The 16233-nt window shown below is 39.9% G+C and overlaps 1 protein-coding gene across 3 annotated transcripts; it reads left to right on the top strand.

Moving 5' to 3' along the window:
* Nucleotides 1-5030: 5030 nt before the first annotated feature.
* Nucleotides 5031-15778, top strand: LOC307123270 (uncharacterized protein). Of its 3 annotated transcripts, none has more exons than XM_079811755.1 (9): nt 5031-5304; nt 5591-5732; nt 11493-12481; nt 12939-13261; nt 13675-13815; nt 14675-14800; nt 14888-14929; nt 15041-15175; nt 15337-15778. In XM_079811755.1, the coding sequence occupies exons 2-9, from the start codon at nt 5674-5676 to the stop codon at nt 15547-15549; spliced, it is 2028 nt and encodes a 675-aa protein (XP_079667881.1). In that variant the 5' UTR covers nt 5031-5304; nt 5591-5673; the 3' UTR covers nt 15550-15778. The 3 variants fall into 3 exon arrangements, with proteins under 3 accessions (XP_079667881.1, XP_079667883.1, XP_079667882.1); XM_079811756.1 differs by lacking the exon at nt 5031-5304 and adding an exon at nt 7149-7211 and having other exon boundaries at nt 5373-5732; XM_079811757.1 differs by lacking the exons at nt 5031-5304; nt 13675-13815 and having other exon boundaries at nt 5371-5732; nt 15337-15599.
* Nucleotides 15779-16233: the final 455 nt, after the last annotated feature.

The raw sequence follows: 16233 nt of genomic DNA on the forward strand, positions 1-16233 counted from the left end.
AGTTGAGCTTCATGTTCTTATGAAGAAACACCCAGATGGACCAGCAATTGATCGGTATTCCCAAAATTAAGAACAATGCTTTAATGATAGTAATGGCAAAACTGCTAAAATGTCCTTGACAAATGCAGTTCCATTGTAGATCTCTATTAAACATGGAGATTGAATTGTTGGTTTGAAAGGATGAATTACACATGGTTCTACAAATCTGGGGAAACAGAAATGAAGTAGGAAGTCATTTGTTTATGATTTTCAAAAATGGGTAAACAAAGTTAATTCAAATTAAGAGAAAGGTTACACTTTATTTCAATAGTCCATAATTAACTTTGCAACTTGTCTACTAATTCTCATTAATTTGTGATTACATATCAACTAACTCTCATTAAAGTATTAATAGACTGTTAGGTTATATGTATACCCTGAATAGGGTTACTAGAATAAGTTGACATGTACTTACAAAGTTACTTATAGTCAGTAAAATGTCTGTTGGAGGAGCATCGAAATAAAGTGTTAGCAGATATTAAGCTGACAGTCTACTGTAATGACTGGTAGTTGACACAGTTGCAAAGATATAGTTAGTAGAATGTCTAAAGTGGACTATTAAAACAAAGTGTTACCATCATTTCTAAAAAGGTTGACTTCTGGATCAGACTTTGTAAATATTTTGCAATTATTAGATTGTGTGAAATTCCGTACCTGGATTGATGAAACAGCAAGCAAAATACACTAGAATTGTTTTATTTGATCCCAAAAACGACGAGCCACTAAAAGTGACTGACTTTATTTTATCCATTCATAAAGTAATATCTGTGCTCATGCATATTGTGTTTGCATAGGGTTGTCCCTGTTTTACTTACCCAAGTCATTAATGTTTGCTCGTGAAAATCGATATTTGCAACAGCAAGTTATGAAAATGTACAATATTTGTATAAAGAATTTATGGTGCTGTATCAAACATCTATATTTTGAACTTTAGTCTGAATTTACAGAAGTAGAAATGAAAATCATTCCCGCAGGTTTCGCAGTCACACCCAGAGCGCGCACATAAAGCTGATGTATATGACTGATTAAGTGCAATATCTGCATATAAAATGTGCAGTTTATTTATCCAAACATGAACAACAAAATAAACAAAGACTTGACATGGCTTGACTTGACCATGAACCAAAACATAAAAAAATCACCAAACAGTGATTACACGAACAAAGCTAGACAAAGAAACAATGTAACATGAGGGCTATTTGTACATAAAGAGCAATAAGAAACACCTGTGATGACACATAAGACGAGGGAAACACAAGACATGATCACATGAGGGCAAGGAAATCACATGACAAGGAACCAGTAACCATGACTGTGGCTGTATATAGTAGGTGAAAAACAATATGTGACAAAAGAAGTATGTCCGAATTCACAGTATAAAAGTGTAGGCAAAAAGTCTGCATACGATGGACACTTTACAATCCATGAGGCCAAGGAAGAGGATTTGTGAATGGCGGTGATGCAACGAAACTGACGCTGGTAGGTCACGTGATAAGGGCAACATGGCGAATGTAGTATATGTCCAGATTACATTCAAACTATACACATTCATACTATATAGAATACTTTTTAGCGGTCGTGAAGTAGAGGAGAGTAAATGTACTGAATGCCAATGGAGGCCTATCTGAAGCCTTTCTCAGCCATCAGCTTTCAACTAAAATATCTTAATTTATGTTCCGAATATGAACGGAGGTCTTGTGGGTGTCGAACAACATGAGGGTGAGTAATTAATGACAGAATTTTCATTTTTGGGTGAACTAACCCTTTAAGTACAAGTAAAATTACAAAAGTACAAGTACCCAAAAAACAACTTCTTAATTACAGTAACATGAGTAGTTGTTCATTTGTTAATTACGTGTATTCCAAACTAAACTCTGGTTTTGTTCGTGTTTTTTTTATAGATATAACTGCTCGGGTTATGGATCTCAGCCCCTGCCTCGACAGGATGTCTGCTCCCTGATTTTGGACCCCCGGGACATACATTGCCCTGATGGACAACAGTTTCCCTTGGGACCACAGGAGGATTTGACGCGCCAGTCTGTAAAGAGGGCGCGACCTCAAACCCCCCTGGCGGTTGATGTACGCTACGACAGACATATTGTCTGTCCGTACCAGGACATGTTGGCCGCGGAGGTCCGGGAAAAAGCTCCTGAGAGCCTTGTAGACCGCCATCATCTCCAGGCAATTTATGTGCCAGGAGGAATGACGGCCCTCCCACGGGCCCCTCGCAAAGCGGCCTTCCATGACCGCGCCCCAACCAGTGAGGGAGGCGTCTGTTGAAACGGATTTCCGGCAACAAGACGCTCCCAACACTGGCCCCTGGGACAGGAACCAAGGTTTCTTCCATATGGCTAGGGAACGAAGGCATTTGCACGTTACCCTGATCATACGGAAGGGATTCTCTCTGAGGGAAAACCCCTTGGTTTTCAGCCACCACTGGAGGGGTCTCATGTTCAGCAGGCCAGAAGGTATTACGCTGGACGCTTCTGCCATATGCCCCAGCACCCTCTGAAAGTGCCTCACAGTGATGTTGTGGCCTAGCCTTATTCCTGAGACCGACGCCAGTATGGTCTCAACTCGCGCGGGAGACAATTGTGCCCGCATCGTCGTCGAATCCCATACGACCCCGAGGAACATTGTCCTCTGGGACGGCGTCAACACGCTCTTTTTCGTGTTGAGTCTCAGCCCCAAGCACCTTATGTGGGCCAGAACGACATCTCGATGCCGGACCGCCATATCGTACGACTGGGCCAGTATGAGCCAGTCGTCGATATAATTCAGCACACGGATGCCCTGAAGTCTCATTGGAGCCAGAGCTGCATCCATGCACTTCGTGAAGGTGCGTGGGGAGAGGGCTAGGCCGAAGGGAAGCACTCGATATTGGTACGCTTCGCCCCCGAAAGCGAACCTCAGATACTTCCTCTGACATGGGAGGATGGAGATAAGGAAGTATGCGTCCTTCAGATCTATCGTGACGAACCAGTCCTCGGACTGGATCTGACTCACGATCATGGGAATGGTGAGCATCTTGAATCTGAAGCTCCTCAGAGACAGATTCAAAAACCTCAGATCTATTATCGGACGCAACCCTCCATCCTTTTTGGGAACTATAAAGTACCGGCTGTAGAACCCGGACTCCCTTTCCAGCGGAGGAACACGCTCTATGGCTTCCTTCGCTAACAAGGTTTTTACTTCTAGTTCCATTACCCGAACCCGCTCTGGCACCACTGTAGTCCAGTACAAACCCCTGAATCTTGGAGGAGGATGACCGAACTGCAGTCTGTAACCCTTTTCTACAGTACGCAGGACCCATGTAGAAATATTCGGAAGGCATTTCCATGCGCCGAGATAATCTACTAAGGGAACCAGCCTCTCGAGGCTGGCGTCGGGTGTTACACGGTTCCCGTCCCCAACCCCCTGAAGCGGCTGACCGGCAGGAAGTAGTTGGGAACGGTTCTCCGTGTGCGGACGCGCAAGCTGCCCAGCATGCGTTTGCGGGAAATCGATGTGGCCCGAAGCGTCATAGACGGCGGGATTACCACATCCATTTCCCCAGAGCACCACAGAGGAAACAACCTCGGTTGCTCCTCTGCGGGAGGGACCGCTCTTAGAAGCCCTGCCGCAGCTAGGACTTCTTCCCAGCAGCCTTCCGCGCCTGAAGGACGTTCCGTAGATCGCCCTTAGGAGCGGAAGACTGCTGCTGAGAGCGTCGCCTCTGTTGCCAGGCTCCCGGGGGAGGGGCTCTAGATGCGACGCTCTCCTTTTGCACCTTTCGGTGCGAGGAGCTGGATGACGGCTGAGGCTGTCCGCTAGGGCCAGCCTTCCCAGGTTTTGAGCGACGAGGGAGGTACTGGTGGAAGGCTGCTGACTGCTTCTTCGCCTCCTGGTGTCTGGAAACAACGGCGTTAACCGCGTCTCCAAACAACCCAGAAGGCGAAATCGGGGAGTCCAGGAGGAAGGTTTTATCCTTCTCCTTTATCCCCGACAGATTCAGCCAGAGATGCCTCTCCACAGTCACCATTGAAGCCATGGAGCGGCCGATAGCACGGGCCGTCTCCTTGGTGACGCGGAGAGACAAATCTGCAGCCTTCCTTAGCTCCAGAATATCCTCCGGAGAGGGACCATCTCCCTCGTCTAACTCCTTAAGGAGATCGGCCTGGTAGGCCTGCAGAATGGAGAGTGTGTGCAGGGAATTACCAGCCCGACCAGCCGCCATATAAGCCTTGCCCACCAATGATGAGGTGTCCCGACAGGGTTTGGTGGGCAAAACCGGAGCCTTAAGGGACGATGCAGAGTCGGGTGAAAGATAGCTCGCGAGAGCCTCCTCCACCCGAGGCATCGCCCCATAGCCTGCCTCGCGTGCCCCCAGAACATTGGAATAATCCAACACCGGAGGATTTGACACACGCGAGGAATAGGGCTTCTTCCAGGATCTGCACACCTCAGTGTGTAGATCCGGGAAAAAAGGCAGGCCCCGGCGAGGTGTTTGTGTTCACAACCCTCTGACAAGTCCCGCTGTGAACCCCATGATCTGCGACGCCGAGCCACCTCAGCGACCGCGGGTCCAGAACCATGGGGCTCACGAGGCTGGCCGGCCTCATCAAACACGGCCAGCCGAGAGCGGAGCACTCTGAGCGTCAGCTTTTCGCAATGCTCACAAGCGGCTCCCTCGAGAGCCGCTCGAGCATGCTGAACGCCCAGACAGTGCACACACAGCAGGTGTGTATCCGAGCCCGACATATAACAAGGGCAAGGATGCACACACTGCTTGAACTCTCTCATTTTCTCTTCCATCATTCACACACTTTCTCACTGACGTACAACAATAAATAGACAGACAGTTTTTGACACAGAGCGCTATTGCTGAAGAGCGATAACTGGGGACATTACGTTCCAGCTCCCCTTTTATACTTCCGGGTATGCCGTCACGGTTACGTCATCACGCACGCCAATCGGATAGGCCTAGTTGGCATTCTGGTTTCAGATTCGCTGATGCTAAGGGAGCATCCCCAAAGTGTCGTCTCGATGCAGTGCGAGTTCCCTTGAAAGGGAACTTAGCTTAGAGAAATATGTCAATCAGTTCAGAGGAACTGGGGTGGGGAAATAGTGAGATTCAGACAGAAATTATGGGCTCCATCCGAAATTGCTTTAGGGGGCCCTGCATCGAACGGACCGAGGGGGAAACCTCCCTCCACCGCAAAGCGATCCTGAATGAACCGACGGGGGGGCCGTTTCCTCAAGTCATTCATGCTAAACCACTCTTTGGTGCTTGACCCCTAAAAATACCATGATGATCATGAGTCTTAATACTGTTAATATGATCAAGTGTGTAAGAGAGAGCGTGTGACTGCAAAGGTGTTTAGAAGGAAATGCTAGGGGGTGGTGTTGGGAGGGCGAGCAGGGTCAGGGGTGTGAAAGTATACTGAGAAGAAAGAATGTGTTACAGTGTGTGTCTGACCAGAGTGAAGAGTGGGATAAGATTTAAAGAGGGCGACAAAAGACATTTTGCTCTAAAAGTCAATAATCTGGATGCACTTTGTTCAAATTCTAGTTTTGGGTGTTCATGTGCTGTGAAATGATACATAATCAAGAGGAACAGTTACAAATATTTGAAGCCTGAAGACTGACCCAATAATGAAGAATTCAGTCCAAAGGAAAAGGATCTCCAGTTCAACTTTAACTAAAGCCAACATGTGAGTAAGGATTATGTTGTGTTTTAATGAAGTGTGAAACTTTCAGCATGGGTCATGTTGCCGGTGTTGTCACTCTTCAAGCTTCATGGCCAAACTATATTCTATCATTGTATTTGATACATAAAAATGTATAATTTTATATCTCCCTTTTTATCTCATAGTTGTGACCTTTTCTTGTGATTTTAACATTTCCACCTAAAAATATATTTTTTTTAATGTTAAACTGTCCCAGCAGGCACAGGATGTAGATTCCAACGTCAGTCAGACGTTGGATTTTGGTTGAAAATGAAAATTGGTTTGACGTCTAAATCCAACGTTTGTTTGACGTCAAGCTCAAACATTGGGCAGACGTTGAATTTTGGTTGGAATAATTGCCAGCTTCACTTATTACTAACCAGATTGACTTTATTTCTGTCAGACGTCTACAGAAGTTCTTATTGAGAATTGACAGAGGTTTAGATGTTAATGTTTTGTTGAAAATGTTTCTTTTGTATCTTCAGTATTTGCTTTAATTGGACATTTTAATTGACCTTTTAACATTAGTTTTTTTTCTTGCTGTTGTAACGGTGTTTGTTATGGCAAGAACTCCAAGAGAAAATGTGTTCAGATGATGTCATCTATTTGATGATGATAAAGATATGATCATGAAATAGTGTTTGATTCACTGATCATATTCAGAGTCTATTATTTGTTTAGATATCATGTAATTAATTTCTCATTGTTGATTGTAATAGTCTTGTGATTGTCCAGCAGTGTTCTGATCTGAGGGATTGTGCACCAAAAAGTTTTAAAGATACACACAGACATTAAAGAATCAGCGTATGAATCTCAATAACGGTGACATGCTTCATGCTGCAATGCATTCTCGGTGTATCATACAAAACTAGTCTATGGCTTCCAGTATGCATTGTGGCATTAGGAACGTCAACATTGTTGATATTCATATGCTGATTATTGATGTCTGAGTGAGTCTACTAGATGCTGGAGATCAAAATGTTTAGTGGACAATGTAGAATTACAGGCTTGCTATAATTAATGCATCAAAAGATTAGATTCTGGATGACATCAGTGAAATAGACCATTATATGATGATCATATCTTTATCATCAAGTAAGACAATATCATCTGATCACATTTTCTCTTGCTTGTCTTATAACAGAGTTACAGCAGCCAGAGAAAAACTAAAAAGTCAAGTCTAAAACTACCCAACTAAAGTAAACACTGATCACCATAAACAAACTAAACTATTATTTGCAATAAAACATCAACAACAAAACCTCTGTCAATTCCCAATAAGAGCTTCTGTAGACGTCTGACAGAAATAAAGTCAATCTGGTTAGTAATGTGTGAAGCTGGTAATGCTGTTTGTGGAGTTGTTTAATCTTTTTACGATAATTTATTTATTTATTTTTACAGTGCGGTGCTTATTCCAACCAAAATTCGACGTCTGTCTGACGATGGAGATTGACATCAAACAAAGTTGGGTTTAGACGTCAACTTCACTTTCATTTTCAACCAAAATATGACGTCTGACTGACGTCACATTGACGTACTGTGCCTGCTGGGATCTCACAATTATAATTGTTCTTTTCTTTTTTCTTTTGAGGTTCATCGATCCATTGATGCATAACCTTTTCTTCTCTAACCCTAATTATGCAAATGTAGGTTAGAAATCAAGCGTATAGCGTCAGTTCTGGCAGGTCACGTCAGTCAAGCTTGCATCAGATGACTGTCAGCTGATCACGTCTACCTATAGGAATACGATGTCTATCACAGCATACATATATAAGCTCCTTCATTTCTATCAGCAGCTATCGCGTTTCTCCAGAGCTCATTTACCCTCCTCCATCCCCAGCTCCTCCTCTCGTCCAGTCAGGATTTGGTATTTTTTTGGTATTCTTACTCCCCTTGAATCACTAAATTGAATGACTAAATTCCGGAATTATTTTGTACATTAAATATTGACATTTATGATATCTGCTATACATTATGTTGTTTCTGTTCTGTTTACCCTAAGGGGTTTATTGCTGCTCTCCCTGCTCTTATCCACGCTAGGCTGCATGGATGCGCAGGGAGTTCTTGCCCAGAACAGAACCATACCGGCAATCCAATCAATCATCTTTGACGATAGTGGTCCTGACAGAACAGTGGCAATCACATAGTCAGACATATTTACCTGAAGGAAATTGGCATTATGAAGCATTATAATAGAGTTTGGTTTTGTATGTTTGTTTAATGTTTATTTTTTACTTTCAACTGAAAAGCAGTACTAATAAGTTTTTCACATACAAAACTTAATAGTGTAAGAAGCCATCGGTCATCAAAAGCACAGACATTTATGACGTGTCGTGAACTGTTTTGGTGCCCAGAGAACAGTCTTGTCACCTGTTGCATTCCATTTTTAACATCCATTGTGAACTTAAACAGCACAAGTGTGTCAAGGTCTTGAATTTGTTCTCAAGTCAAAGTCACATGTTTCTGTCTCTTGTTGCCCACAGGCAAACAACAGGCTGTTAGTCTTTAGTTTTAGTCCCACATTGCAAAAAAACTACTTTTTAGTTTAGAGAGCAAATATGATATTCTCCAGTATAATTTATTCATATTTATATAACATATGATATTTTAGGTGATTTGAGTGCATATAGATGTTGTATAATTAAATGTTTTACTAAATTTTAATAATATAGAACAATACATTTTAGACCATTAGCATAGTGTTTAAATGTGAAGCAGGATTCCTCTTTCTAACCTTGTCCAATACCATTCCTCATGGGGTACATAGCTCAAATATACAAGCACAGACCACAGAGGTTATACTGATCTGGGTAATCTCTTTGAGGACGTCATGTACCAGAGCGACAGGATTCCCCCCACCTCCATAGTTGTTGCATATTTAGCTGTAACAGAGACCTGAATTTTCAGGCGAGGCTTGTGTAATTCAGTACGTTTGGCCTTTTCGAGGTGCTGGGTCATTAACATATCTATGAGTTAACAACATTGATACTTCTGGTCTAGTTCCAGATTGTGGTAAAACCTCATATCCTAGTTATACAGACAGAGGTATTGTGCTAAGTTGTTCTACCTTCACGCTTATGTTTAGTTTTGGGTTGCCCTTGACTGACCAGCATGGACTGTTCCCACCCTCCAGGAATGAAGACAGTGTGATGCATATCTATCCAGGAGTTGTAAATCAGATTAGTTTATTAACTTAGCACCACCTGCTGAGCAAAATGTCTTCAGGTCATCGTATACATTACTGCAGAAAATGAATTGTAAAAGTGCAATTATGATCATATCAAGTACATTTTCAATACATCTCTTGCTGTTAGTCCCAGTGAGAGTTGATGAATGATTGAATCTGCTGAATGTGTGAATCTGAACATACTTCTGGGAGTGATCCTGCATCAGATGAGCATCTAAAAATAAGATTTACCCAAATAGATGTGTGACCGATGAGTGAGAGAGACAGAACGAGAAGGCTCAAATGATTTCATTAGGAAAGCAAGCGAGTGGTTGTTGATTCTCGTTACACTTGGTATTTTTCAGTTATAGGCCAGCTGGATCAGAGCACTTAGGATCAGGCCGGTCTTAAATGATATGATGCTTCACGGCCTATCTATGAACTTCTTCAATGTCAACAGAAAATGTCTCAATGCTACCGTATCTTTGTCATATCCTCACACACACTATTCATATGAGAGTCATCTTACGGTTTCAATAACAGTCCCAAGGACAAACAGATCATCTAAAGTAACCAATATTTCAACACAAATTCTAAGTCTAATCACTATCAGGATGAGAATAGACTGACTTTCAACAAATATAATAAAAAAGTCTTTATGAAAAACATTAATCCTACCTTTAAGATTTGAAGTGCACATTCAATGCAATTTAGCACACTTATTTTTCACAAGGGTAAACATGACTGGAAAAGCATTGAGATCTAACAATGGAATTTCTCAGTGAATCGCCCCTTTTATATAAAGACATATTTGATATCTTTATATTATTGATAAAGGTACTTATATTTGAATGTAACTTCAGCTGACAGCCTTGTTCTGTATATTATCTGTTCATTGTTGTCTTTTAAATCAATTTTGTAAACTGTGAACAGGTGTGCACTCTCCTGAACAGATTTTTTAATAATGTGTCATCCAGGTTTTGTCAACCCCTCTTTAAAAAATATAATTATATATTGGATGACACATTATTCAAAAATCTGTCCTGGAGAGTGCACACACATGCAGGGAACCATGTGGTTGTGGCTGTGGAACTATGGCAGCTGTGTGGTACTTTACACTAGACAAATGTCTTTCACCTCTTACTCATGTTTCGAGGACATGCTGTCACAGTGTTTGAAAAACACCCCGTTGGCGTGTTATTAATTATACGTAATGAAGTGAACACATGTCTGAGTGAAAGCCTCCACGAAGTTGTCCTTTCATGCTCTGTGGACACTATAGTCGTCCATTCATTAAACTTTAAAGTATTTGTTTATGCATGTTCAACACCAGGAACTATTTCACAGTTTATATTTTAAGCTTGCTTGGGCGCTAAATGTTGAGACTCGGTCAGGATTGATGGTCTAGGTGAAAGGAAAAGCTTATCAACAAATGTAAATTGAATAATGAGCATGTGGAGTCAAGAGAGTGTCAACAACAATTAGTGTCCATGACAAAAAAAAAAGTCATTTTAAAAATTAGTTTAAAATTTTTTTAAAGTTCTTAGTGTTCATGCTGGTATGTTATGGTTTTGAAAAACTGTTATATAATTTTCAGAAAAATATTCAATTTAGCGACTACATTTAGTAAATATGTGGTGTGAAAATAGCAAATAATAATAACATATTTTCCTTTACACATCTTAATAATTATTTTCAAAGATGTTTGTAAATATATTTGTCAAGGTGTGTGTATATATCTATATATAATAATTTATAAATATCATTACATCATCTTTTCCTGCACATTTGTCACACCATACAACTTTGATTTGGCAGTTAAAAAAAAAAAAATTTGAATGGAGTTTTAATAAAAGATTATGACAAATAATTTAATGAGGCTTTCTTTTCTCAGTCTTTGTTTCAATTAAAAAAAAAACATCCTTGAATCAAGATACATAGAAATCAATATTCATCCATATATATTGTCACATTTATGTTTTGTTATTCACAGACTTTTAGTATGTTTTCATTAGTTTCCTGTTTATTTTGTTCAGTTATCACGAGTGAGTTTTCTGAAAAATATATACAAATTAAGTAACTTGACACTGGAAGCAAGAAAAACATCTGCCAATGGGGTAACAAGAAAAAATATCTGTCAGTGGGGCAAGACAAATAAACCTAATTTAAAGGCAAAACAAGTTCTTTTTTAATTAAGTTAATTTTCTACTTTTTAGCATGAAGTCGCTTAATTTTGATACATTTTTCAGAGAACAAGTCTTAATATCTATAGTAATTTATAGTAACTATAAACTTAGAGTAATTTTTTGCTTCTCAGTAAATGTATCTTGATTTAAGAATGTTTAGATATTTGTAAAGAAAGAGGCAAAATTCTGAGGAAGAAGATAATTTTTTGAAGTTTCCATTGTGATAGCACAGTTTTTTCACACTGGCATTATATATAAATTGCATTTTTAGTGTATTTTTAAATTAATTTCTAGATCCTGACAAAAAAATTGACACGGCTGCTGAATTTAAGGGTTGTATGTTTCAGAAATATTAGATTAAATTAATATTTTTACATCTTTTTCCCCCCACAGACATTCACATGCTCCCCAAATCAATACCAGGCCAGTGTGTTTGTCTCAGATGGGCAGTGTTTTCACCAGTGTGCCACCACTATTTGGAACAGCACAAGCTTTCCTGTTGAGACTAGCCCAGCTTGAAACTCAGTTGGTCTTGAATCTAATTAGTAACATTGCAGCTGGAAATAACAGCAGTTATGGGAACCCCCTGGTTCCTCTAAGTCTCTTACAGCCTGTTGGCATTCAAAGATCCTCATTTTTGAGCATGTACCAGCCACCAGGGGTTTTTACTCACTCCCATCTATTGCACAGAAAAAACATGGATTCCATACCTCACAAGATTAGTTATTCCTCATCATTAGTCACCGAAATTAATTCAGTTGCTGCGAATAAGAAGAGTACTGACCTTCTGCCAACAAAAGTGCCAACATCTGAGAAACCTCTTGTCAGATCCAGCACCAACCATCTTGGCAAACATTTTGCCTTCAAACCAGATGTGGACTGTTCTCAGTACCAGTCAATGACAGCCAAAGCAATGATGTCTCCTGATAGACCACAAATTGAAGAAGTAGAGCCAAAGCAACAAGCAATGCCACGTTTTCCAACAGAAAATCTGATCAAAACTTTAGACAGCCTAGGCCTCTCTCTTGAGGACCTAGAATTACTTAGTCACTTCCCAGACAGCCAGTTAACAACAGAGAAACTCCCCTTCATTATACAAGACCTCCAACAGCGCAAAGAAACAAAGGACATTCATCATGGCCATGCTAGATGGAACTCATCTGATCAGGTGGAATCACATGCTCATGGGAAACATCATGATCAAAGGAGTATTAGGCACAGTGAATGGCAGGGATCTGCTTTACCAAGTCCCTATGGGCAATCCTGTCCATCCTCCCATTCCCATAGATCCCTCAGCACTAAAAGAGATGGCACATCTGAGGTCATTCATGAGCACTTCTCAACTCAGTCTAGAGCACTGACAAGATTAAGAGATTCATCAGGTGAGTTTTTATTACATCTACAACAGCATCAATGATCCAGGTTAAACTGTGGATATTGTAACTTACAATATCTAAAAATGTTGGTTGTAAAAATGGAACATCAAAATATTATAACTACCCATATTACTGGTATACGTACTTACTTTACTGTAAATGTATCTCTTCAAGTCGTTGTATTTAGTTTAAATTAAGCTATTCACATTTTAAAAGTATGTGCCAAGTTCTTAGAAATGTAGCGTTCATGCTAGTTTAATGTCGTTTTGAAAAACCATATTAAACCACTGTGTAAAAAAAAACCTTTCCTTACACCTTGAGTAGGCCTACACATGAATGTACACAACCTAATTATTAATTTCAAAAGGTATGTTTTGTGGCAGAAATATACAGCTTGAAATAGTATATAGCATTGGTTTCATGGTAAAGAGTTTGACTACACCTCTGTTTCTCTACCTTTCAGGAAGAGGATCGAATTCCTTCCTTAAGAGAATGCAGCGTGGGCCGGCTGAGGTCACCAGGTGGAAGCCTGGTTCAGTCTGTTTTCCGTCCCGCTCGAAATGCAGCATACGGCACAGCTTTGTCTCTCCAGGCTGTAATAAAACAAGACATTATTCAGCAAAAAGATCCTTATCCTCTTCACACAGATCCATCACTTCCAATTCCATGATATATGGTCATCAACCGTTTTTTACAGTCAAGTCTGCAAAATCAGAAGGAACCACTAAATCCATGAGCATTCAGATGCCAGTAACTAAGATGACTGCAAAAACATCAGTACACACTGTAAGTTCTGGGAGGTGTAACACTCTTGAATTACAAGTGATTGTTATTGCTGTAATAGCGTTCCTCATAATATATCAGATAACAAAACCCTTTAAAAGCCAGTCTTATTAAAGACGTTTCAGAAAGGTCTTTATTCTATGATCTTTAATAACTACCAACATTATTGAAATGCCATCATTGAAGCAGCCTATCAGTTTGTTCTCAACATTGCGGGCTGAAAACAACTAGGATCTAGTTCCCATCAACACAGTCCCATGATAACAAAAATGGAGAAATGGAGTGACCTCTAGTGGTGTGAGAATTATCAGGACACTTAAATGTTTAGGAGAGGAAACCGCGATATGTGCATGCTGTTATTTTAATAAAGCAGTTAACTTTTCTCTCTCTCTCGTCGCTCTCGTGTTTTCCAACAGAAGGGTGTAATTCGAGTGTCTGGAATCTCTCTTGACTACTCTGAAAGTGAACTAATCAAAATGGCATCTCCGTTTAGTCCCCCTGTTGATGTTTTAATGGCAACTGAGGTTGATATGGAAACCTGTCTAGAATGGAAGAAGGTATGTACTATTTTAGAATATAGGCCTATTTCTTACACTTCATTCTAAAACAAAACAGTACAGTTTTATAAAATGTAAATAACATTTTGGTCACACTTGTTTGGGCTCAGATTCTCACTATTAACTAACCATTAACTACGACTTTTGCCTCAGTAAACTCCAAAAATTACTGCTTATTATAGTTATTACGGTAGGCCTAGGTTAGTTTTTAAGTTTAGGTACTGTGTAGGATTAAAGGATTTATATGGTCATGTAGAATAAGGCATATGTACTTTATAAGTAGCCTCTGGGGCGCCGCTAGCGATTTTGGGCCCTATGAAAAAATAGGTTGGTTCATTACGCTTCATAATGAAGTGTTTTGAAATCGGTCATCACTATATAACTCGTTATTATAGGGTTTTTTTGTGCACAAAAACTATTCTCGTCGCTTCATAAAGTTATTGTAGAACCACTGTAGTGAGATGGACTTTGTAACGACGTCTTTAGTACCTTTTATGGGTCTTGAGAGTGTAAAGTGCATTGTGCCAATGGAGGCCTTTCTGAGCCATCGGACTTAAACTAAAATATCTTCATTTGTGTTCCGAAGATGAACGGAGGTCTTACGGGTGTCGAACGACATGAGAATTAATGACAGAATTTTCATTTTTGGGTGAACTAACCCTTTAATGTTCGCATAACCAAGAAAAGGTGTTTTTAAAACGTTCTGAGAACATTCAAAAAAGTAAAGTGTTATAACATAATGGGAGCATTAGCAAAACATTCTCAAAGCACAATTTTGTTAGCTGGGATAATGCTTTCTAAAAACAATTTTCAATAGACATTTAGCACTATACTATATCAGCTTGTGTGTGTTTTCCAGGCTTTATTGATGCTTCCAACTGAATTCTCAGCCCAGGAGATGGTAAAGGTTTACTCTGCTATCCCGGTTCACATGAGACAGCAAAGTTTGGAGATGGTGTCCCAAACCGTTGACCTTAGTTCACCTGTGAGCTAATACACTAATTTTATAATGAATATTTTCTTGCTTAAACACACTTCATCTTTTTGGGTTTGATTAACTTTTGCCTTATAGGTGTCAGTGTTTCATGCTTTTGTGGGACCATCAGTGTCAAATGCAAGTATCTCTGGTTCTTGAGACATTTCAAATATTTAAACTTTAAAAAATAATTTCAAACTTCCATCCATCCTCAATGACTCTTAACAACAAGTCCCCGCTGTCCTTTAGGGGCTGCTGTCGCCTTTGGACAATTTGCTGGTTGTATGTAATGTACCTAACCAGCCCTGTGCTGCAACAGGAGTGCTACGGCTGCTAAAACCTTTTGGAAAAGTTTTCAGAACTCTGGTGTTTAATGGAAACAAGGTAAGCTATGCTGTAGCAGATGTTTTCAACAGCATATATAAAAAATATGTGAAAACATAAAGAGTTTGACACAATTTCCATGGTCATAGTGTTACTTGTATTTGACCCACTGAGTCTAAAAGATCAGTGAATTGATGATGTTTTTTTGTTCTCATAACTAGGTGGATGTTGATCAGTGCCTTTGGAACAAGAGCAGTATCCAGATGGTTTTAGAAATGGAATCTGCTTCTGTTGCTCTGTCTGTGTATGAGTGGTCTCAAAAAATTCCTTGTCTTTATCACGACCATAATCTCTCTTTCCTCAGAGGATGCAATATACAGAAAAATACATCTGAGGTCAATTCAGCCAAAAACCCTCAAAGTTTTCCACCTTAAATATGGTATATTTTCATTACCTTTGTAATAAAATACAATGAAACAAGGTCATATGAAGTATTATTGTTTGTCTTTCACCTTTTATAAAGTTGTATATTTATGAAGAAGACAATTAAAAATGTAAATCAAACAATATATAACTATAGTCATGGAAAACCTATCAGGACATTTTAAAAGTCTGAATTACAGTCCAGGGAAAGTAAAATTAAAATAGTATTTATTTTTTTCCAAATCATGATGGGGTTTTTTTCAATGGAACACACACACACTGAAAACAGAAAAATACATTAAATTTATACAATGAAACCATTAGTGACTAGGGGTCGCTCTAGATTAGAAGAAAAAAAGAGCACCATATTCGCACTTAACTTGACATTAATCCCTTCACATGTATTTGTTTAGCAGATATTCTTCCATCACTTACATACAACGAACAACGAACACAAGCATTGAAATACATCGTTAAAAAGCTCGTTCCCTGACCGGGAATCGAACCCGGGCCGCGGCGGTGAGAGCGCCGAATCCTAACCACTAGACCACCAGGGAGTGATGAACAGAGGACAAAAAATACAGCAGGAGTCAAATCATATGTTTTAATGGACAACCAATATTTGACAATTTGTGTTTTCAGACCTGTATATAATTTGCTTTGTTCCGAGACAGGGACATATTTTGTTACAATGT

This window comes from Gobio gobio (assembly GCF_949357685.1).
Source record: "Gobio gobio genome assembly, chromosome: 3".
NCBI lineage: Eukaryota > Metazoa > Chordata > Actinopteri > Cypriniformes > Gobionidae > Gobio > Gobio gobio.

Coding starts and splice junctions, on each gene's coding strand:
- LOC307123270 (XM_079811755.1), top strand. CDS start 5,674: ATGAAGAATTCAGTCCAAAGGAAAAGGATCTCCAGTTCAACTTTAACT. Junction 5,733..11,492: donor ACTTTAACTAAAGCCAACAT/GTGAGTAAGGAT, acceptor TTCCCCCCACAG/ACATTCACATGCTCCCCAAA. Junction 15,176..15,336: donor TGGTGTTTAATGGAAACAAG/GTAAGCTATGCT, acceptor TCTCATAACTAG/GTGGATGTTGATCAGTGCCT.